The 25,386-nt window shown below is 32.8% G+C and overlaps 2 protein-coding genes across 8 annotated transcripts in view; both read left to right on the top strand.

Moving 5' to 3' along the window:
- The window catches only part of LOC137918755 (NAD kinase-like), a 62,657-nt gene extending 39,471 nt beyond the window's left edge, over window positions 1–23,186 (top strand). For 3 of the 7 annotated variants that reach the window (XM_068761646.1, XM_068761647.1, XM_068761644.1), the window contains 8 exons: window positions 11,316–11,399; window positions 12,286–12,415; window positions 16,085–16,279; window positions 17,598–17,700; window positions 18,117–18,314; window positions 19,257–19,414; window positions 20,402–20,484; window positions 21,569–23,186. In XM_068761646.1, coding sequence (XP_068617747.1) covers window positions 11,316–11,399; window positions 12,286–12,415; window positions 16,085–16,279; window positions 17,598–17,700; window positions 18,117–18,314; window positions 19,257–19,414; window positions 20,402–20,484; window positions 21,569–21,782 — 1,165 coding nt within the window. In that variant the 3' untranslated portion in view covers window positions 21,783–23,186. Of the gene's footprint in view, window positions 1–5,873; window positions 6,182–10,424; window positions 10,501–11,315; window positions 11,400–12,285; window positions 12,416–16,084; window positions 16,280–17,597; window positions 17,701–18,116; window positions 18,315–19,256; window positions 19,415–20,401; window positions 20,485–20,882; window positions 20,968–21,568 lie in introns of those variants that run through there. The other 4 variants (XM_068761648.1, XM_068761650.1, XM_068761645.1 and 1 more) reach the window with 4 other exon arrangements.
- Window positions 23,187–23,834: 648 nt separating this feature from the next.
- On the top strand, window positions 23,835–24,555 carry mRpL41 (mitochondrial ribosomal protein L41). Its single transcript, XM_068761821.1, has one exon. It carries the CDS (start codon window positions 23,862–23,864, stop codon window positions 24,360–24,362), a length of 501 nt encoding a protein of 166 aa, XP_068617922.1. The 5' UTR covers window positions 23,835–23,861; the 3' UTR covers window positions 24,363–24,555.
- Window positions 24,556–25,386: the final 831 nt, after the last annotated feature.

Here is a 25,386-nt window from a genome sequence, read left to right as displayed (position 1 = left end):
GGTAGTATTTTGTGCGATTTCTTTTTGGGATTTTTCTAATGAAAATTGAAGGAAACGAAATTCTCACAAGTAGAATCGTAAGGGCGAGTACAATATTATTTGCGTGAAAAATGTTCGATATGTTTCCAGTCATGGGTATCACTCGCTACTTTTGTCCTTTTTATAAATATATCTATGGTAACGTCTCATTACCATAATCTATTTTAAAGAATCTGTCAGAAACTAAGCGAATTTGACTCGAAAACAACCATTAAAAACTATTGCGGTGAAAGAGTTGGCAGAAATGTACACATGAATAATATCGTATTGCAATTTTACTGATGACGGTTAATATTATATTTCGCAAGAATAACATCGTAGAAGACATTTTCTAATCAGTTAAATCTATTTTCCGCAATAACTCGGATATTGAATAGTTATATAAATGCAAAAAATTGCTTTAATTTGGTATATTAATTACCCTTGTAGATTAAATATATTTAAAGTTATTAAAAAAATCGTTTTTTTTTTTGTATCTAAAATTTGATTTTTGCGGTTTTGAGTTTATTATGGGTGCGACGGCATTTATGTGCATATGTTTATAAGTGGTTAATGAAATAATTGCGCTGTTATTTCGGCGCCCGCAATTTCATGGTGGCGTGTGTAAAGGCAGTACTATTGAAATTCTATGTAACACTATAATATGAGCGTGTCGTATAGGTAAAACGACCTCATTTGCTAAATAATAAAATTATATTTATTTAATTTGAAAACATATTTCCATTCGTACATTTTGTGTCAAGAGGGCAGTAGCACAAATATGCTAACAACACACGAACACAAGGTTTTCTCTATATTATATATTTGTTGGCACTATTTATATTACCTTGCTTTGGTACTTTGAACATGGTAAATAAATGAAATCAAATTCCCTAACGGTGTCCAGGATTCAATTAGTGTAGCGATACGTCAAACAATGGATGGAGTCAGATGGAGCAAAGATCTATAGTGTTTATGGAAACTACTAGAGATAAATTTACGTTAATAAGTGATGGTAGCCTGCAACGAATTGGGCAGCGTCGGTAGCGCTCCTCTATATGGACCGACTACATTATTAAGATCGAGGGAAGTTGCTTCAAGGCAGTGCAAGTCCAGTCATCGTGACGATCTTTGGGGGATGTCCTATGCCTTGCAACGGACGTCTATCCACTGATATAATGAAAGAATTGGTTTAAATTTGTTTGTTAGTCAAGTAAAGGTTAACCTTTCTTATTATATTTTCAATATTGAATATATCTATATTTTTATATCATAATAAAATATATTTACTTGTGGTAAATATCTTGTGCGAAAGGCTGTTTGGTTGAGTACCGTCGAAGTTTCTATTACCGTCATCGCACATATATGTAAATAATAATTAGTAATGTTACTTGGCAGTTAAAGACAATAATATTTTGTTTCTATTTCTTTTATAAACGCTTTTATAAACGATTTCGCCAATACTATTTTTTAAGAATACCCTACATTTCTCCCAATCGCATTAACACGTTGGGAGCTATTCTCATTTTAAGAGAGTCAGTCTGGCCACACGAGGCTCTTGGAATTACTGGTATTGCAGGGCTAGTTTCTTGTAGTACTAGATAGTTAAGAACGTGATATATATAGGCTCTTCAAATAACCCAAAATGGAACTCTAGTAGCAGCTAGAGAACATTTTTGATGAAAATAAAATTATAATCATAAATAGCATATATCTATATATCATTAATATCGGTTGTCAGTTTATACAACAGTTAAAACAGAATAGTTTTGATTATTTCGTCATCGCTTTATACGCAGCTGCTAACGATTGTAAGATAAGCAAAAGTATTTTCGACTTTATTTGTAAAGCCTTACGTATCCCGTGTTGTAAACTGGAAATACTTGAGTTCATGTTTTTCGGTGCAACGGTAACAAACACGTTTCCGTTCACCGTAACAATTTTGTGTTCGCAAATTATGCAATTAAATTAAATTACTTCGAAGGCAAATATTTCGATAGCGCGCCGCCGCGAAATGTCAACGTCGCGTATAATTTGTAACATTTCGGCCAAGGCTCGTTGTGTAAAGCTGGGCTCATGTATGTAAATAGTCATAAGCTCATAAGCTATGCAGGTTTCTTGCAAGTGAATTTAGCGTGCAATTGTTAAGTACTTACTTATTACATATTTTATATAGATACGTGGAATGTAGTTAAGGTAGTCGAAAGATGCTGGATTCGAGCCGCTTCCACCATGTCGGATTGGAAATCTATGAAACAAGCTTATGTTTAGTAGAGTACATTCTACAGCTGGAGTGATGATAATGATGGGTGTAATATGTGATCTCTAAATCCAATTCCTTTTTTACTACGCCTTTGAATCTAATCGAAAAGTTTCTTTAAGATTGCAAAATTTTTACGTATAAATTATCAAGTTATTTGCCTCCCTGCCTTTGGGTGACTTACACATTCAAAAATAGACAATAATTAAGAATACATTAATACTAAAAATACAGATACTCGACTTTTTAAAAAATTTATCCGAATCATCGGAATATTTTTAAAGTTGTCTATGTTATGTTCAGGTGTACGTAAGAATATAAAAAAGCCTCTTAACAATTCATATCACGTTTAATACGTTTTCCGCTAGTATTACGCATTCTTTTCCAGAAACACCGACATATTTTTACTGAACCCTATAAATTCTGTCGTAATTGTCCGTAGACCGCAATAACTTATACTCACTGAGATACGACCGTCCAGATTTTTTTTTTCACCGGAAGGATGAACTGTTGTGCATTACCCCGACAGATAAAAAAGGAAGGAACCCGACATATGTGGCGTATAACCTAAAAGAGATGTACGAAGGCATATATTTGTCCAAAGTGTACAAAAGATAGTGCACTCACTTAGTTGGCGTCCTTACTCTGGAAAGAATATCCCGAAACAGAGAAACACCCTGTACCTGACACACACTCAGGCCGATGAACAACACCACTTTAGCCAAGGCTACCGATACAAAGGCAGGTTCAAGAACGCTCACCATCCACTAAGCTCAGGGACTGAAAAGCGAGGCGGTCATCGTTGTTCGCGAAATAACATACACCCTAAGGCTGTATAGCAATGTCCATCATCTGGTGCTAGCGATGTCACGTCACAGGAACTCGTGCATGTATTACTCGGGTAAAACTCAAGATGTGATCGTAAGATTGATCGATGTGGTGAAATCGGCAACGACAATCTTAGGATGGCAAATTGAAACGGGGTGGCGAAGTGAAGTGGTCATACGTACCTTAATATTAAAATCTAGACATTGTTAGGTAGTTGTGAAAACAAATAAACAAGACATCACCAAATAATTGAAAAAATAAACTAAAACAATATTTAAAAGCACTAAAAAATAGTTTAGTTTAAGATAGTTTAAGGTATAAGTTGGAAAGTATTTTAAGAACAGACTAGAATAACTTCAGTAAACACTGCGACTTACAGAAACGTGATCAAAAAAAAATACGGAAATATTAACTGTTATTGTAAAAACAAAGGCACGGACGCCGCTGTTTGTGGTATATAGACTCAAATAAAAAAATACGTAATGGTAGTCGCTTTCATATATCTTTTGACCTTTAAGACATTTTTTAAAATCTTTAAAATATTTTGATCTGCGGTATTTTATATATTTTTTATTCCTCTCGTTTCTGAGGATCTCCCGTATCATTTTTTGGGACAGGGACTTTGATTTCACTAGATTTTTCTTTAGAATTTTATTTATTTTTCTTCTTTCATCCGTTACAATATCTGGCATTCATTCTATCTTCTTTCTTCCTTCGCGTTTTCTTACTATATTGCTTCTATTTACATACCTTCTATGCTTCGCCTGCGATTCTTCGCCACATTTTTTTACAGCATTACATTTTTGGCTTTGTATATATTAGAACACCTAAATATTTCGCGACAGTCAATTTTATGCAACCGAAGTCATTTGCCTAAGTATTAACCGATTAGCGCTGGCCGAAAATATAAAATGCATTCTTTCCATTGTCACGTAACAACTGATGAATGAACGACGACACCAAATAAAAACTAACAAAATTACGTCATATGCGTACGTAGCGCTGTTGTTGTTATGAAATCAACAGTAACCTCCAGATGTCGGTCAATGCTGCGTGTTGACACCTAACATCGAAATAACATCGGTAATGGCGTAGAACGCTGCGCAGGAGTTGTTTCGACAAAATCTTCCACATAAACTTGGTTTTACTGGTAGAAATTTCCTATTAAGCACGCCTTTACACAAACTGTCAAATATGTAAATATATAAATTAAAAAGCTCTAAATTCTCGTGAATTCGTCCGCGTGTAATAAATTCTAACTATTAAAAGAAAAAAAAATTTAGTTCGTTTATTCTTAAAAAAAGTTTCTAAAATAAAAGTAGCCAAGTTACACCTTATTACATCACCTACCTGCTAGTATATATATTCATAAGCATGTATTAAAAAGCTGTTATTTTAATATTACAAACAGATCGTATTTTATTTATTTGTATAGATAGACATGAAAAACAAACCGGAGAATCTTAAACATTACTGCAGCAAGAAGTCTACGCGGAATATTCATCATGATCATCATGGACTTTCTGTGAATAAAACGATGATACCTCATAGATTTGCAATAAGACCGGTAGTAAGCGGTCTGGTCTTTAACACTTGCACGTCCGCTGGGCTATGTCAGTTATTTCGCTTCGTCGATCAAGATCCTTTCTTACATGAACGATTGTGAGCATTCCAATGAGATCTAAAGAGACCACGATTACTAAAATATTAACTTTATTTTTTATAGCTTCAGCGGTAACCTTGAACTCTTTACAGTAACTTTGTACATGTACCTAGATTACCTTATGTGCCTCGGTTTGTACAAATTAAATGTTCCATTAGGAAGCGGCCGAGATTTTTGATTTTTATGCGGACGATATAAGTTATTAGGCGCCAGAGATGGTCAAACCTCTAATCGATCGGTACGTATTGTCGGATTATAGGAAGCTTAAAATATACACGACGTTACGTGTTTCACTATATAAGATGGTAGAAGTGTTGGGGTAAACATTTTATGTGTGGCTTTACCAAAATATTTTTATATAACACCACGGATTTTGTAATACGTTATAGTAATGTACAAATATGTATGTGTAACCGACTTAGGCTTACGGATTGGTAAGTTGAAGTGACAATAGGCAGGCCACTTCGTGCAGAACTGATGGCCACAGACGACGGCACTCGATGCAGGGCAATGCCAACGCGTCTTATTGGAAATCTATGAGAGAGGCCTATGTATGTCCAACAGTGGACGTCTTATAACTCAAATGATAATGATTTTAACAGTTAACGATTGTCTGTTGACGTGTTTGTCGAGATTGTATTACAGATTGGTTTTTGTTTCATGTTTATTCAGTTTCATTGTAATAACTAAAGGCGTTTGTTAATATCTATTCATTATAACTTTTTATATAACTATCGTGGCGAGACGCGAATACATTAATTATTTTTCTTGTGGCGCGGTTAATTTTATTGGTAACGGTTTATCTTATGTTACTACGATCAAGCACGTGTTTCAGCTAACTTAAAAGGTTTACATTCAAATATACGTCATTTGTAAATTGCTGAATCATATTTATCTTAACAATTAACGACAATGACTTGAGCGATTGTCTTTAATCGTTAGCTGTATTTAAATAGGTTGGTTGGAAGTCTTTTTGTAAATTTTAACGATTAGTTTGTTTTTGCGAGAAATGTAAATACGACGCCGAATCTAAAGGACCAAAGTTTTTAAAACTCGTCAAGGTCAGGTCTGTCACTTGCGTTACCAGTTAGAGGCTTCTTCGCTGTTGCGCTAGTCGAACGTCGCACGCGCAGATACTACGTAAGCCGATACTTTCATATATCATAAAACGTTTTATAAACATAAACATTAAGTGTATTGGTCATGAAGCTTCATATTCCCTTTGTTATAGTGTTTAGAACGTTTTCTGTGATAAATAGACTCAATGCTCCGAGTCCTGTGCTTAAACAAAGAATATATGAATAATAAACGTGTTTGTGATGAAATAACTGAACGATGTTAAGGCGCCAGTTATCACACGAATCTGGTAAGACGCTGCTCGTCAGGGCACGAGAGGAATATTTTGATCGGCGGTGAGTCTCCTTCTTATCATTATTTAATTCTTTATTAAACAACTAGCTTTGGGAAAAGAATCTAAACATTTGAAATGTTTTATTCTTTTTTTGTGAAGTCCGTTAAGATTTCTTGCCACATGATTCTTCGACGTGACAAGCCATTAACGTTATGGTACTGGTTATGTTTTTTAGAACGTTTAATTTTAATACAGATACAAAATACGGTTTGATTAGTTAGGCGTGCAAAAACTTTAAATATTTTAATGTACAGCCAGTTACTGGTACACCCTATCCAAAAATCAATAGTTTCAGAAATGATAAATAGCATAATGATAATATAGTAAAAAAGCGACATTAAATTTCGGATTGCTATATAATAAAATTAACGATTGTTTGGTATATATTCCTGTAGAGCTTGTACTGCCAGAATCATCTCCAACTAAAGTAATCAATGATATAAATATGGATCAAATATGTAAATAACTCGCAAAATTACCGACAAACATGTTTTAAAGTTCCAAGGTGAATTTACCTGAATTCTTGTGATGTTCGATGCTTTAATTCATCTTCTATAGCTTGTAATTCAAGCGAGGACCTGGTTTATACATTTCGTGAGAAAAAACAAAGCAGTTTTATTAAAAAATGCCATAATCAATTTTTATGAAGTAAATATGGCATCAACTTGCTGAAATATAAAATAAAAATATTGACGGGATATTGAGTGTTTTATCAAACCACTTCATGTTATCATTTATCGTATTGCATAAGTGGGTCGGCGAACAGTCGTAGCGCTTGTGATTTTTTTTTTGTTAAAGCTATGACAAAAATTTTACCTAAATTGGTATTAAATACAAGTTCGTTGGTTGGTTAAAGGCTTATACAGGAGAATGTATACCTCATGCATCAACACATAATATCCTGTGTAAAGTAACCACTCTGAAATCTATTACAATTTTTTATTGGGAATGCGACAGACGAATGATTTTTGGCAGCAAAAGTCTACAGGGAAAGATGGTAAACAATAATTAATTTAATTCTGAATTTTATAAACCCGTTTTGTTATTGTATTATCACTACGTAATTTTTTTTCTGAAATCATTCAAGACATTCCTTGCCATGTGGGACGTATACGATCCTCGCTCCACCTTCCGTTCAGGCTCTTTGCAATTTCATTGAAAAACAAAGGATTCTTAAAAAATTAATTGTAGGGACCAATATAGATAACTCCTCATCACGCATGCGCGTACATAATGCATTTGCTTTGTAGTATTGAAAAAGCGTACGTCTTAAATAACTTTTTTAATTTTTATTGTGTGTCGTATGCGCTCCACGCGGCCTGAATGGAAAATCTTCAAAAATTTCCATAGCATGGAACGTTAATAAATAAATGAGCTATAAATCTAGCCTTTTAAAGCTTTAACCCGGTATAATTATAATCAAGGAAATATTAATTTCGCTATTCCGATAACAGTATGGTGTTTATGAACGATGATTTCCACATCCTGTATCATAAACATGAATAAGTTATACAAAAGATACAATGAATGAATGTTCTCGAATGATTCGTCAACGATGACTGTCCAGATCGTATATATATATAAAATAGCAAGTTATCAAATCGATAAAACCATGTTCACTGAATTAATTGCAATATCACGATACTACTGCAATTATTGCATTATTACAAACAATAATATGCAGTAGGGCATATTTCTTTGATAAGACAAGTCTAGAATGAAAATTAAACTAAGTAAATACATCTACAAGACTTCCACTGCTGGATATAGGACTCTCCTATAAGTTTCCAAGACCACGTTGGAAGCGACCGGCAAACATCTTCCGACCTTTTGAAGGTCATCTGTTCACCATGTGAGTGGACGTTCCTTCGCAGCGTTTACCAGACCGTGGTCTTCACTCTAGAACCATAAAGCTCCATTGACCGCCTGTTCTGCGCGCTATGTGGCCTGTCCACATCACCAGGGAGATCAATAATTTTCTTTCGTCTATGCATTTCCTCGTTCTAACTTCAATCTAGTAGAGACATCCTGTTTAGAGACTATAAGCTTGGCAATGAGGTCCGAAGTGAGAAACCACGGAACAGTATACAAAAGAATTTTTATAATCACTTGAGTGAAAATAATAATTATTACTGTACATTAAGTCGACTTTATTGAAACTATTATTAACACAATTATATTCAACTTCACTTTAATGTGATTAAAAATTATGTGTATAAATAACAGTCGCTTGAAATTCATTGGCGAGGTCGCGTTTGAGGTTAATGTAAAAGTTTGCCCACGTACTACCGCCGTGGTCACTCTATATACAGGATGGTCTAATTAGAAACGTTGAATCAAACAAACACTATTAATGCTATACGCAATATCTACAGTCAACAGAATTTTCTTTCAAACTCAAAGGAATTAAGTCGGAAAGATAAGCAAATTATACGATAGATTCTTATACGAATACACAAAAATGTAAATCGTATTACATAATTTGCATGTTTTAGTAATTTTTGGAATATGACATAACATATTCGTTTTTAAATTAAAAATTATTGGACAATCATACTCGTGTTCATTTTTAATACAGCTTCATCATTTCAACCGTAAGAAGTCCACTGCTATACATGGAACTCTCCCTAAATTAAAAATAAGATTGGTTAGAAGCCCGGAACCTGCTGGGCTTACATCCAGTATCTTCTAACGACCCTAACAAGGTCGAACTGGGGTCACGTAGAGATTACAAACCGCGAGAGGCTACAAACAGAAGAATGTTTCAGCGATGCAAAACAGTCACAGGGACGATAAGAACAAAAATATGTTATTATAAAATTATTTATGCAACACAAACTCTTTGTTTAAAAAGAAATCAGTTTACTATACGTTATATATATATATGTATGTATATATATATATATATATATATGTATATGTATATATATGTATATATATATGTGTAAATATTTATATACACATATATATATATATATATATATATATATATATATATATATATATCAGACATTTCTTCCTTTGAAGTGGCACCACAAGCTGGACCGACGATGTTGTCAAGGTCACAGGCAATCTTTGGTAGAGTCTTATGCCTTGCAGTGAGCGTCTATCGTCTGATATGATGATGATATGTATTGATTTGTTTTTATGACTCGTAAGTTTTTCTTAAATTTTTAGCAAGATTCAAATTTTAAAAAATATATATTGATTTTATCTATTAGGAATACTTTACAAAAGCTGTTAAAAAAGAACAGTGATGAAGCACTTTTAGTCGTGATTTGAATGTTTCAAGGAGTCCAAGTCATGATCATGACTGTTACAACGGAAATCTTGACGAAAATCAAGTTACAGTAACAATTTTAAATCGAGGCTTAAATTATGTTATTAAATAAAATAAAAAAACAGGTTTAGAAAAAGGTTTCAGTATTTTTTTAAATATGTAGAGTTAAAGAAAGCAAGAGACGTTAATTTAAAAGTGTAAGTACTTTGATTTGGTGTTGTTTGCGCAGAGTATTTTATTAGAAAAATCAACATTCGTAATTATAATAGACGACTCGTCATCTGTTTCCAAAATTACTACGTTTGGGCCGTGTAAAATACAGAAAGCTAACACGATACTGACCGTGATTTGGTATTACAAAATTTTGAGTCTCAAAAATTTATAATGGACACGATAAAAATCATCAGGGAAACCCATTTTGTAGTACAATAAGTAAAAATTAAAAATTATTGAATAAAACCGACTCATGTACTTTTCTATTTCAAACGTTAGTTTACGCCGTTTGCTTTGCGTGATACTGCCTTTTGAGGATGTCATTTCGTAAAATCTATTCTTGATAATTTTTAATATAACAAAACAATTCTTGCTAAATTTTATACTTCTAAGAGCCATAGTTTGTAACGAACCATTTTAGTGATCCCTCCTAGACCCCTTACGGTTGAAACCTCGTAAAAATCTGATCATAACTGACCTCTACTAGGCGAAAAAAAAATTCCTATCAAATTTCAAGGCTCTAAGCCTTATGATTTCAAAGGTATCTTGATGAGTGAGTAAATAGGTAAAATCTCTTTTAATTAGATGGATAAAGAGAAAACAAAACACTGGCTAGCGACAAGATACGTACTTTCAATTCAATCAGCATAGATTGTACATAATAACAATGCTCCCATTCGTCTTAATAATCACAATAAACAACCTGTATTTAATGTTTAAATTGTCGAATATATTAACCGAGTTGGTTTGTGTGGTCTCATTTGAATAGTCATTTGTAAATAACCTCCGTGATGTGTACGGTCGCGTTCCAAATTGTTTGCATTCAGGTAAAAAAATTTTATTTATTTAACCGTCACGAAACTTGTAAATATAATTAATTTTTACGAAATAGTATTTGCTTTTATCAAGTTTAATAACGCAAAAGACTTGCATCGTGATAATGGTAATACTAAAAAAAAACAAAAATCTTAATACAACCGTTTTAACTGTACATACTCTCTTATCTTTGCAACGTTATATCATAAATATACACATGACCAGCTGCCGGACAGACTTCGTAGTATCAATAATGCCTTCCGCAGTCCAATGGCAAACAAAAAAAAAAGAACGTATTTTCGAGCGATTTCTTTATTTATTGTTGCAATTATAAATGATTATTACTTACAAATATAAGTTATGTATTTCATACTTTATCAGACTCTATGCGTAATTATTTTTTATTACATCTTATTAGATAAGTACTCGTAGATTACTTAACTGCATCCTAAATTTGTATGTGGAGATAAAATTCTTTTCAAGAACTAAACTAATTTTTTTTTAAAAACCTTTCTGATACCGTAAAAAAATAAAAAAAACAGTGCCGAAAAGATCCAGCCTTCCTCGAGTTTATTGCGTAGCAATATATTGGTAGACTCGTTTTTTTTTTATTTTAAAAAGAGTTTGTAATCAGTATGAAGGTCACCTTTATTTAAAAAAAAAACATTTAAAAAAGCTATCGCGCCTGTATTTGTAAAAATCCTTTAAAATATTTATAGCTAATAATGCATATAACTCCATAGAGTTATAAGATACTTCAATTTACGCCGAAGATAAAAAATATTGTTGCCAAAACTCTACAGTTTTATTATCAATGTTGTTTCAGGAGGACTAGATCTCTGAATGCGCCGTCTCCGATTCAGCAGTTCGGACCATGTGGCAGGATAATGAAAAACTCAGCTATGGTTATGTAAGTACATTCTTTTAATGTCAATCAGATATAAATAACACGGTTTGTAATTATAACACAGGTTACAGAGCTTCAGTTACTACACGCTCGGCGATGCCAATGCTAACGCAATTCAATGTTTGCTTCCAGATCTCTGTCTTCAAAAAAATCCTGTAATTGTTTTTTCAACGGTCAAACATCACAGCTCAATGTATCTTTAAAAAATAATATGTAAAAAGTTCTATCCTATTAAATTATGTAAAGAATTTTCTGTAAATAAGGAACAAGCCAAAAGTACGCAATAAATGGGCAAGAAGTAGAAAATTATTTAATTGTTATTATGACATCAACTGTCTATGATTTCGGCTTGACGTTTATTTATGGGACATCCTACATAATTTTTTTTTTTTTAATTACAAAGCCTAAGGTTGGATGGTGAGTGATATTTTCAGCTTTTAATTAGACGTGGCTCAAATTTTTTAAATATAAAATCTCTTGCAGTACATAATTTGCATTCCCGCTTTGAGACAAATGATAGATCCGAGTAACCTAGTAATTTAACGAACTATAATATATAAAATGATTAGCGACAGAAATTGAACACGAATTGTTTGGCTGTAGTTATTGGCACCACGGTGAAACCTACTTAGGCGACTTCTTGCGAAAGACCGCCCGTGGTATATTATATACGAGTAGTACTTACATATATTCGTATATGTAAGAGATTTCTCAAACGAAAATTAGATTTTTAGAACATAATAAAACAAAGAGTACATGCAGGTTATTCAATTACTGTATATAATCAGTGGTTGAAATTCTTTTTTTTTAATCTTAAATTGATCATTTTATTTAACTTATCTGATGTATTTAAATTGAAAGACTAATCTAAATATAAATGCCGTTTTAGGCAAATTCAAGACCCAGCGTCACAGCGACTGACCTGGTACAAGCCCCCGCTGACGGTGCTCGTCATCAAGAAGGTTCACGACGCCAGCATCCTCTCCTCGTTCGTGCAACTGGTGCACTGGCTCGTTCATGTAAGTACTACAAAATTTTCCTTAATATTTTCCTGATCTGGATCACCTGATGCACCACGATGTATGTGTATCATCAGATAAAAAATGCTCTCGATATTTTATGGTATAAGAACTGTGTATCGTCTTTGCAGAAACTGTCTGAAAATTATTGCAAAGGCTAAAAAAACTACTACAATATATTTGTAATAATTAATAATAAAGTTAGTTAATTGATTACAATAAAGTTGAGAAGTGTTAGCATTACCTTTAATGCAAGAACAATATTTCGTGACCATAAAAAATGGAATGAGATTTTTCATTTGTATTTTGCTTTTGGAACTTTCAGCCATGTTAGTATGTTGTTGTTTAATTCATCTTTATGATAATTTGCTAGCATTTTTGTATTTAAAAAAAATAATATGACGTCAGTCGGTATGTAAAAACGCTGGTCACGATAAACACGGGTGATGATTGCATGTTCAATGTTGTTAAACAAATAAATCTTATAAAAACTGTATTCATTTCGATACGGTTTTTTATCATTAACAAATGCTGTTTTGGCCTTTGTTATTTAACTAAACACGGCTGAGGTTACACTTGTTAGATCACAAAAGGTTGGATCGAACGCTCTAGCTGGGGTTCACTAGTTTTTTTTTTTGACGGTTGGTCTCTGTAATACTGGCTCTGAAGGTACATAGCCTTAATCTTGTTTTTGTCGTAAACCTCAAGGTTCAACTACACGAAAGTACCTCGGCTCAGACAGTGACTTTAATTTTTTTATATATTTAGAGCATATGCTACATGGCGTGACTCATTTCAAAAGTCCCCCGGAACAAACCTTGGCTTGATTAATTGCTGTCATCAAATGTAATATCATCATCATAATTTAAGCTACCGATGAGAAGATTTTATTGGGTAGAACTCCCACTTAACTAGAACATCGTAACATCGACAACTACAAGGTCATTTGTCCACCTTAAGGGGGCACGTCCTGCGATATGGTCTCCATTCTAAAACCATAAAGCAATATAGGGCCTGCCCACTAACATTTGCTTTGCAAGTCCGCTATTCTTTGTCGGTCTCATTCGTGTATCCTCTCTCCTCATTCCTGATAATATGTATTAAGATTAATCTTGAAGCTGTAGCTATTTAAAGTACATTCTTTTATAAGAACTCGTTATCTCGAAGCATGCATGACGGAAGATAAGATCAGTCTACGTTATCTGTCTTCCCGTTAAAATATAAGGAAATTATCTTACTTTTAAACAGATGATTCATCTTAAACATACTCGATACTTTTATATAGGTTTATGTCTGTTTATTTGATGTATTCGCGAAAAATATGCGAAAGGAAATTATTCTTGTGTGCCTCTTTGTCAAATTACTATTTATAAACACGATGTGGTCATCGCACAATCTCTTTTGAAGAAATGATTCGACCGCACACTAATAATAGCTGGTAACACAAACCGAGGTTCGGCCCAGTTAATTATTAACCGTGAGTTCATTGCCAGACTCGCAGGCATAGTCTTAAACGATCTACTTTCACTCATGCCAATTTTTTTACGTTATTTTATTTAAATTTGTTCGGTGTACACTCAATCATATATTAGGGGGATCGAAAAGTAATATCGCTTACGTTAAATTCAAACGACTATATTTTTAACAAGGTTTTATTTCTAATCAAAAATATATTCACCTTTCTTATCAACAACCATTTGCCGTCAAGTATACAAATTTTCAATGCCGGAGCAGTAAAAATCAATAGGTTTTTCTGTAAAATATGTCGACAGAAACGCTATTACTTTCCGGTTCCCCCTAAGACTATTACACACACATACAGACAATTTAAAAAAGAAAGAAGAAATTAAATTATATAATTGTTAACAGCATTTACTAATTATACTCGCTGCTTATACATATGTATATGTGTATACCATAAAAACAGTTAAAGTGTATACGAGCGCAATTTCTAACGAAATGTATACAACGAGTGCGCATGAATGTCGACAGATTTACTATAGTAGTTCAATAACGTGGACATTCTAAAAACCGAAGAATTAAAACCAAGCACAGATCTCCGGAGTGTTGACCACAGATGGATAATTGCACATCTAGTAAATCTCATAGAAACCCTAAAATAAAACTAGATAGACGAGATAGATTGTTATATGTTGATAAATTTTGTTTAGATTGTTGAGCAATGTAAACAAAAATCATCATTATATAGGCCGTTAAAAGTCTTCTGCTACGCATAGTTTCACAAAGATCACCAAGGATGATCGGTTTGCGCTGCCCTCGATGATAAAGTATTTATTTCCATGTCTCCCGATGAAACAATAATATTAAGTCCAAAATATCTCTATGATTATTTAAATAAGTATCCTAAAATAGTTAAGTCTATCAGAGTACGAAAAATAAATCACTATACATACATCAACGTATTTTTCAATAGATTTTTTCCGTTTTTATTTGTCGGATTAATATGATGGTTTTCTTTTAGCGATTCGTTCTCGATTACATATACGCCTCATTGCGTTGTAATGAAACAATGAGACCGGAAGTTTCCGTTGACGTTAATTTACGATAAAAACTCGTCTGTTGATGCGTATCTCGTTTCAACACTGGCAAGTAAGACGTGTTTACAAGAAATATAAAAAAAGATGACTGCAGAGAGATGATTTCTTTGTGGAATAATTAGATTTGTGTTGGAAATGGGAATATTGCATTACGGAATCAATTTAGTAACTTGATTTATTGGACTTAACCATCTCCAATAGTCATCTAGTTTCAATTAAGGGTCCGTTTTCAAATACATATTGAAAATCATATACACCAAATATAACATTCTTGTTACAATTTTTTATATTATTCCTTGAACGCATATTGTCAACCAGTTATCAACATCTAGTTTTGATAAGCTAAATAAAATAAGTATTGAGAATTGTTGACAATTTGCTTTTTAAGTTTTGTTTTTTTTTATTCAGTGTTAATTACCGCTTGTTTTATCATACTACTATTCGTGTCGCACGCGTCCAAACTTTGGATTTCTTTACGGTCTTAAAGAGAACTTTTCATTGAAAATAAGCGTTTATTGCTTTTTATTTTGCAACGATTTCCTGTTTAACAATATTTACTCTTATAATATTTATTCTACCTAGCTCATGAGACTTATTGAGTTATTTAATTTAATTAGAATATAAAGTATTTTACCTCCTAGATATTCTATTCCAGAAGGTTAAAAGCAGGTTTCTTAGACATCTTCTTAGTTTTTGGTAGAAACTGAAAAGTTACTGAAGCAGTCCGGTGCAATGTATGTGAAACTGGCACAAATAAGTGTTCAACTAAAAATTTTCCTATCGACAAGGTCAGATCATACTTCTTCACCATAACGCCAAGGTCTCATGTCGTTAAAGCCGTAATCCTAGAGCTTGCAGCGAAGATACATCCTCCAGCATCAGTCGTATTCGTTTATTCATAGTCTGAAGCAGGAAGCTTTATCTTTGACAAAGTGAAAGGGCCGTAAAAATTGCCTCTACTGCTCACCTCTCATTTAATATTAAAGGCAATTTTCAAAAATAACGGATTGCTACGGTCTTATTTTCCAACCCAATGCATACTCTAGTACACGTGTAATTATTTATTAAACAAGCTATACGTTTTAAATAACAAATAAATATATTATTACAGGATAAAAGCATGGTTGTGTTCGTGGAGGCCGCAGTGCTGGACGACACTTTGCTAGCGGAGTATGGAGACTTCGCGTCCGTCCGCGAGAGGCTAATGACCTTCCGTGCCGGCACCGACGACCTGACGGACAAGATCGACTTCATTATATGCCTTGGGGGAGATGGTACCCTGCTTCACGCCAGCTCACTGTTCCAGGTTCGACATATAAAATAAATTCTGATCTTGTGAAAATGCGTGCATCCACATGGTGGAAACAATAACTTGTTAGGGGATTAAAAGACGCTGAATTTAGGTTGCTTTTTACTTATTGGAAATCTATAGAAGATCTCCTTTATTTAGCAGTGGACGAACAACGGCTGAAATAATAATGATGATTTTGAAAGATACTGGCTGGTCCAGCAGAAGTAACTAATGTATATATAAATAAATTGACTAAAAATGAAACAAACTTACTTTTAAATAACAATTACAAAGCAAGTTACTTTTTCGTATACTTAATGTCTTTTGTAATAATTTGATTATATCTCTTCATTGTATTGATTTTATTTGATTACATTATAACACGCCTTTTTTAACGCACTGTTCTATTGACAGTCAAACGTTTCACTGCTAGTGACAGTCATTGAAAATAAGAGTTGTTTTTATTCTTAATTCAAAATTTTCAAAAAAATAAAAATCTCTAGAACATTCGTACATTAACGATTTTTTTGTCCATTAAAAAGCGGTGAAGCAAAGTTTTTGGCTTGGAAACATAGATAATAAATCTGCAAAAATACCCAATACTTTTAATGAAAAAGCATTAACAGGGAATACAAACTGACCACCTTATTATAATTCTTCATTGTATGGATAAGAGTACGAAAAATGATTTATTGTCATTGTCTTTAAAGATTAAGACAGGTAACAGGTGTTCAGTATTTGTATACGTAATGACATTTGTGACTCACAGTGGTTTTGTCACCATTGCTTTCAATTGAGTATTGTTTAAGCTGTTCGTTGTACCGACTAACTTACTATGATTTGGTTATACATGTAAAAACGCTAAAGGAGTGAATATATAGCACATTTGTGAGTCAAATTCATGCTTTTGCATAATTTTAACTATTTCCAAACCAAATATATAAAGTGATCACTCTAAAGTATGTTATATTAACTTATTTTTTCTATTTTAATTTTACCTTCTAACCGTAAAAGTCTATGGGGACAGATAGTAAAAATAATTAATTTTAATATGTAGTTATTCGAATTTTCAAAACACATTTTTATATCATTACATTATTTATTATTTCTGAAACCATTGGATTTTTGATAAGGCTGTACTATACCTTAATTGACAGCAAATGAGATATACATTCAACTCTTAAAGCTTTTAGAGCTAAAACTATTCAACCTGTAGATTAATTAATGAAAACAAGTTCTCTTATCTAAAATACTACGGCTTTATGTACTCTGTAAACAAAAGGTAAAAGATTTTTCATTATTCTAATTATGTATTTTTTATGTTTCTTTACAGCAATCCGTTCCTCCGGTGATGGCCTTTCACTTGGGATCTCTTGGTTTTCTAACGCCCTTCGAGTTTAACAACTTTCAGGAACAAGTTATGAATGTACTGGAAGGTAAAATATGTTTATACATTATTTACTTAAAAATTGTTATTCAATATCATCTTCACACCAGCCGATAGATGTTCACTTCAAGGCATTCCTCAAAGATTGATACAATTACCGGTCTTGCTCTGCCTACACACAGCGACTTCCCGCGAGCTTGACTATGTCACCAGTTCCCCTAATGATTTGCCACACGAGAACCCTGCTGAAACTCCAACGGCCGTCGGATGGACGAGTGATGTGCCCCGCATACTCCCACTTCAGACGACCGACATACATATATAAAATATATATTTTCATTATTCACAATAAAATATTTTAAAGTTCTTCACTAAACAAGAAAATGAAAAAATTTTTGACATAAATATAAACCATACGCAAATGAAAAAATTTGCTTTAAAAGTTTCTTAATATGTTAATTTTAGGGCACGCAGCATTGACACTCAGGTCGCGTCTACAGTGTGTGGTGTTGCGGAAGACGAGTGGCGACGGCAAGGATAAGAAAAAACCCACCACTATTCTAGTACTAAACGAAGTGGTGGTGGATCGTGGACCGTCGCCCTACCTTTCCAACATCGACCTGTTCCTTGACGGCAAGCACATAACTTCGGTGCAGGGAGATGGTGAGTTCTAATATTAATATAAGCCTGTAAGCTCTACCAGTTAACTTCAACGAATAAAGCTTTCAAAGTTGTAGTGAATATTGGAATAACTTTTCAGACAATAAACACTAACGCGACCGTGATGCGTTTACACGTACGTATTTTGTGGTACACCGGGCCGAGTCGGACTGGTAAATGTTTGTAGTCAGGTACAGGGCTGTTTTTCTTAACGACTGCTAAACTATCTCCTACACAATAGCTTGCCTTCTACAACCCCTTTAAACGATAATAAAACCAAACGCGGTTAACGATATAAATAAAAACAAGCATGTTATAGCTTTCTCTATAAATTTTTGTTACTCGTTTGTTTAATGGTTAAATTCCCTTGAAATTCCGCTTAATTATTCTACAATAAATTTAAAGAGAAACAAACAAAATTTAAAAAAAAAATATGGAGTATAAAAAAAGAGGGTAAAAAATTTGTTGAACCAAATTAGGATATACACCCACAAGGTGGACAGGCAATCTCCTTTATGTCGTCGGAAGACACTGGATATATTTCAATTGCTTCTATTGGAAATGTTTGGACGAAGCCCACGTTCAGCGGTGGACTTCTTGCCGCTTACAAGATGATGATGAACATAGGTTTCTTGCCAGTAAACTTTGGAGGAACAGCGTAGGCGGGCCGAGGTTGGACGCGGATCCTTTCTTGGCTCGCCTGTGGTCATTGCTGCCGTCACGAGCCGCATATACACAACATCAACACTAAACAGCTCTTCTAGTGTAGAACGCTTTACTACGTGTGACCGACTTTGTGCAATTGGAACGCGCCCATCTAGCTTTTGTTTATTTTTAGGTTTAAAGACCATTTCGCTCCGCGAACTCTGCTCCGATGAAACTGTAAAAGCCCCCGGTCTAAAGGCCTTAACTTAAACCGAGAATAAGTAAGTGCTTTGGTTCTAGGTCTGATCGTATCGACTCCAACGGGCAGTACAGCGTACGCTGTGGCGGCGGGCGCGAGCATGATCCACCCGTCGGTGCCCGCTATTATGGTCACGCCTATCTGCCCGCACTCTCTTTCATTTCGTCCCATCGTAGTGCCGGCAGGTGTCGAGTTGAAGGTAAAAAATCTTTTAAATAACAGCCCTCAATAGAATATCTTTACATAGATTTCATGGAAGAATTTCGAACCCGGAATTCCGCTTTCGGAATAAAAGATCAAGCTAAAGCACCATCTCGGGGACCCTTTACGCCAGGTATCACCCATCCGCATGGATGGGTTCTTAGATCGCATGATCTAAGAACCATTTTACCAGCAGTGCTAGTCCAGTCCAAAAAATCCTCATAATTAATACACCGACTATTGACCATTGGTGATCTATAGCGATGTAGTGATTGTCTATGGAGTAAATAGCAAATCAATGGTTTGAAGTGATATTCGAAAGGAATCTAAATATCTTATACAGAATGGTAATCTACCAACCAAATACTCTTCTAGAGAAGGATTGAAGAAAAGGTGGCATTGGTGGTTAGCAAAAGTGACAGTTTAGTTCTTTTGTTTTTTTTTTGTGTTATTTTAAAGTACAAAATGCAATATTTCAATATAATAGATCAATTACGTACACTATCTGGTATGTGTAAAACTAAAAGACAAACACAAAATTTAACAATGTCAACATTTTTCCCCGAATAAGATTGTTAAAAGTAAGCTATTCTACCAACCTAAGAAATAATCAAAACTATATACAAACTTTGTAGTTTAGTTTTAAGACTGGTTTTCACATATGAAGTATCCGCATTACTCTAAAACAAGTACACATGATGCATATTTTTGATTAATGTAAAGCTGCCTCTTAGAAAGCTCTCTACAGAAACATGGACATGAATATGGAGGTATTGGTAAAATTGTCCACTGCTGTTCATTATCACAGATTATTTATACAATGTTGATACATCCTAGTTATACATTATTGTCTTTTTATATTGTTATTTTGAATACAATGTATTTTTTATGAGGCTTCTTAATAAATTTCAGTAAAAAAGCCCTGCTTTTAAAAAATATCTACGAAAAAAAATTACAAAAATATAATTAAAAAATAATATTATAGATAGCATTGTCCCCGGAAGCCCGTAACGCGATGTGGGTGTCGTTCGACGGGCGCAACCGGCAGGCCCTGCAACACGGAGATAGGTATACGAACGCTCCATAGCAGATGTGATCGTCCCGTAACATATCCCACTAATGCTTGAGCCATTCCATCGCGTTTATTTTACCTTTTCGCATTGTCTTCATATCTGTGGTTACATTTGGACAGCTAATGTTGTATCTATGACGTTTTTAATCGTTTGAAATTTAAAACGTTCAATTAGACATGTTTATTTTTTACTAATTACAAAAGGTTTAAGAATATTTATGATTTAATGCCCATATTTATGAAGAAAATGTGAATAAGACCTATACCAAGGTAAGTATTAATATTTTATGATTAGTCTTAGTGTTAGAATAAATAGGGCACAAGTATTACGAAGCAACCTTAGGAAGTAAAACCTCACATTTATCAGCGGATGAAGTGCATGGGATTGTTTCAGATAACTCCTAGCCTAGAGGCACGTAATGTGGCCAGCGTCTCGTTCGACGGGCGCTCCCAGTTGACGCTAAGACCAGGCGATAGGTAATCATTCGATGAGATAAACGGGTTTTTGAACAAAGCAACATAAGTTGCTATCATATTTGTTGTGTGATACCTGATTCCCACGCGGTGTCGGTACAGAATTCAAACAAATTCATCGCATTCCATCAAAAGTTAAACCATACTTCAATATTCTATTTATTTGCACACAAAAAACCTTTCCATTGAAATGTCTTCGAATCTATTTACTTCTTAGTATTGTTAGCTAAACTTTTCAATTAAGTCTGTTAGTGTTAGTGAAACCAATTCATAATTTGCATGTAACTAATACTAAGCTTTTACTGCCTACTAACCAGTTTTTTCTTTTTACATTATTAACAATAATATTTTTTTATATCCTATTTTAATTCAAGTATTAACTCGTGTATATAGCTTTAACAGAAAATTTCTGAAATAAAAGTACAAATAAATTCTTTAAAAAACTAAATCATCCTGTCAATTTAATTTACTCATAAAACATACTTAATAAACCTTTAAAAATATTTTTTCTTTTAAGGAATATAGTCCTGAATTTAAGGAATATTAGATATTATTTGTTTTTGTTCTTGACACTGATTATCTTAGTTTTTAATTATTGTTTCACAGTTTGTACGTCACAACATCTGTGTATCCAGTCCCATCAATATGTGCACAGGATCAAATCTCAGACTGGTTTGACTCATTGGCTGAGTGCCTGCATTGGAATGTGAGAAAGAAACAGAAGCAAATTGATGAGCTGAGTGACATGACACATTCATCAAGCGACACCCTTGAAGAGTTGGACGTGAATCACCATGACGAACGGCCCACCGACACGTGACCTGATGAAAATAATATTTTACATGGATGTCAGCATATGGGTTTACTTATTCGGGGCCTATTAAAGTTCTAATGTTACTAATTAAAATTTTAAAAAATTATTTACAGTATTTTTATATGAGTTGACTATGCCTTAATTTCAGAGACCCTCTAATCTATGTCTGTTAAAAATAACCAGGGCAAAGAGTAGAAAATTTGTTATAGACAATGTCTATAAATTTTTGTATAGCCGTGTATAAATATTTTGGTTGATATTTCTTAGTTATAATGGTTAATATAAGTATCAAATAAGTTTGGATGATTATGGGTAAAATATTTATATCTCTTTATTTGTCATGATAAATTGTTTCATTTTTTATGTAAGTAAAAAGAAACAATACAAGATATATTTCAAGTAATTTAGTGGGGCCATTGGTATAATTAAATATTGGCAATCTGAAGACAATAATTTAAGAAATTCACAGCAGAATCTTACAATTGAATTAGAATCAATGAGCTATATTCATTTTATTTATAATCATCCCTTGCTTGTTTTGCAGGCCGGTTTTATGTCTTACTATGAATGTGATTTATAATTAAGAGAATCTTTTATATGGGTGAGATTTTCTTAGGCACCTTCTCTATTCTCTGTTGCCTTGACATTCCCCTTAAAATTATTGTGAAGATTATCCTTTGGGACTGATACAGAAGGAAATGATTTTTGAAAGCACTGAAAATTTGTAATTCATTTTGTTATAATTATATGTAATGCTTCTATAAATTGTTGCAACTGAAATTTATTCACTGTTTAACCTACTTATTTTATTTTTACATTGTTAACCAGAAACCAAAAATATATTTATTTAATCTCAACAATGTTTCATAAAAATATTACAATTACTGTGGTATATATTTATATGTAACTCTTTCACATGATTTTATTAATACTTTTGATTTGAATTAAATTTTTGAAGCAAATACAATGATTCAAACTATACTATCACAAACTGCAAATATTAATTACGGAATGTATTATTTGTATTATTTATTGTTTTGAAAATTATTTAAGTTGATTATAATAAACATAATATTGGATATTATTTATAACCGGTTGTGGTGCTACACAATAAACAACAGTGCCAATCCAATGTACTGGTAGATAAATGCACAAAAATAGAAATATATACACTTTATTTTATATATTGTGGACAAGATTTCTCATTATGTGGGAGCGGGTGTATTGCAAATAGAATAACATGTTTTCTTTTAAAATATGCCGTTATACAAGCATATATCAACAATAAAGTGTCACTGTAATTACAAGAAAAGTTTGTCTGCTCTATTTCGTTATAAAGTTTGTTTGAATTTAGAAATATAAATATAAGGTGAACGTTTAATCGTTTTTTATGTATTAAAAAGAATTGATAAACCAGTTATAACTTTTATTTCTGTATCCTATTAATGGTTATCAGTGATATTCAATGACGTAGATGTTTATGGTTATAAATAACGATTCCCCTTCAAAAATTTCGATTAACAAGGCTCACTGACCACAAATATTAAGATTACTTAATTTTATACAAAATAAGTTATATTAATATTTGTTCTAATAAAGGAAGCAATTTTCGGTTATAACATGATATTCGTGGAGCAGCAATCGATAACACCTCATTTAATTTTGTTCTCTTAGCACCTGATGTTCATTTAAAAAAAAAAACATTAATGATTGTTTTTTAAGACAATAGCAATATACGCTAGCTTTCTAAGTAAACTAATTTCATTGCCCTGTAGATATACATTTCATTATATAAGAAAATTAATCGTGGAGAACTGGGCATAGAAATAACCAGAAAGTACTTGTGTTATAAAAATTGATTATGTATACCCTTTATATAAATATGGTAATAATTAAACACAGGCCTACATAGGTATTTTTAGGTATATATTACATAAAATTTTAATCAAACTAAATTTGTTTTAAATAAAATTTGAGATACGTAACTGGCAAAAAGTTTCCAGCCATAGCAGATAGGAAATAACTTTTGTTTTACTTTGACAGCTGACATAACCTGATATATTTTTTAATAATATAGATATAAAAATGTTAACCAAAATGGTTAAAGCTGCGACAATAATAAATTTTATTTCTAAAAGGGGTATTTGTATAACAGCACCTCGAGAAGGTAAAAGAAATTTTCGAAAATTTGTCATAGCCAATAAAAGAGGTTCAAAATTATTCAAAGAGCAACAAAAAACACCAAACAGAGAGCTTGAGATAGACAAACGGGGAGTTCGTGATGTAGGCTACTATTTGAATGGACGTTTCGTGAAAGTTCCGGAAATGATACCAGAAATCATCGTACCGGACCTAAAAGATTTTCATTTAAAACCATATGTTTCATACAAATCAGAGGATGTAATACAAAGTGAGTTCACGCCACAACATCTTTTTGATGCTATATACAGTAAAAAGATCGTCACAGATTTTAAAGAAGGGAAATTAGATGCTGATGGTCAACCCCTTGAGCCATCAAATGAGGAAAAATTACAACCAGATGAAGCGATCAGTAGAGCAAAGAGAACTGGGTCTGATATATTTTAGATCTATGTATATCATGGATATTTAGTAACATTATGTATTAAATATAAATATAGTTTAAAATGATCTTGTTTTTTATTATCGTATTCCATGGCAATTAAGAAGGAAATGATATACAACACGTTTTTTAAAAGTGAATATTGTTAAGATTGAGTGCACAATAACTCATAAAAGTAATAAAAATTCCATCCTTATTAAGAACCGTTACATATTTTATTCTTATTAACATCAACACACTTGAATGTTTTGACTAATAAAGAGGTTTCTGATACCTTTTTGTGAAATATAAATAATATGACTGTACAATATAATGATATATTTCTATTGTTTTTACTCTAATTACAATGTATAATTATTACTATTTTTTCTAACACTTTTCTAGGTGATATTTTTAGGGTAGTCTATATTATTTTGAGAATTCTTTGATGATTTGGATCAATATATAAAAACCCATTGCATGAAAATTAGTTATTATTGTAGACAATTGTGAATTTTCATATAAATACTAATAAAATACATTTAAAATATAGTTGACCCTACCCCTAGTTTTCATCATTATTTTAGTGTCCTACATTTGTATCCATAGACATTTTTTTGTTGTCTTATTTTCCAAATATCAACTTTTTTAAATTTTGACACCATAAAAGTTTTTTTTTTAAATTCTAGCATTGTGAACAGTGAGTTCACCCATATTAGGTGATGTCAGACACCAAACCTTACAGCTTTTACAGATTCATACAATATGTTTACTAATCTTCCAATTATATCACATTTATTCTTCATGGCTACTATATTTATTTGCTAAGAACTATAAATGAATATTTTTTATATGTTTTCATTTCATTCATTGACATAGGCCATAGATTTCCAACTGGGCCAATCGTAAGCAGCCTACATCCAGTGTCTTCTGATGAACTTAATAAAGTTGTTTCTTGAAATTGTAAATTTATATTATTGTAGTTACTGAAAAATTTTTTTTAATTTCATGTACATATTTTTTTTAATTTCACTATGCATAAGTTCTAAA

The sequence above is a fragment of the Battus philenor genome, unplaced genomic scaffold (genome assembly GCF_028537555.1).
Source record: "Battus philenor isolate CCGP_79_NKW_IND1 unplaced genomic scaffold, ilBatPhil1.0.hap1 SCAF_15, whole genome shotgun sequence".
NCBI classification, from domain to species: domain Eukaryota; kingdom Metazoa; phylum Arthropoda; class Insecta; order Lepidoptera; family Papilionidae; genus Battus; species Battus philenor.
This window is presented reverse-complemented; position numbering and strand designations above follow the sequence as displayed.

Bases quoted from the DNA above. Each gene is read 5' to 3' on its own strand.
- mRpL41 (XM_068761821.1), top strand. From the start codon at position 23,862: ATGTTAACCAAAATGGTTAAAGCTGCGACAATAATAAATTTTATTTCT.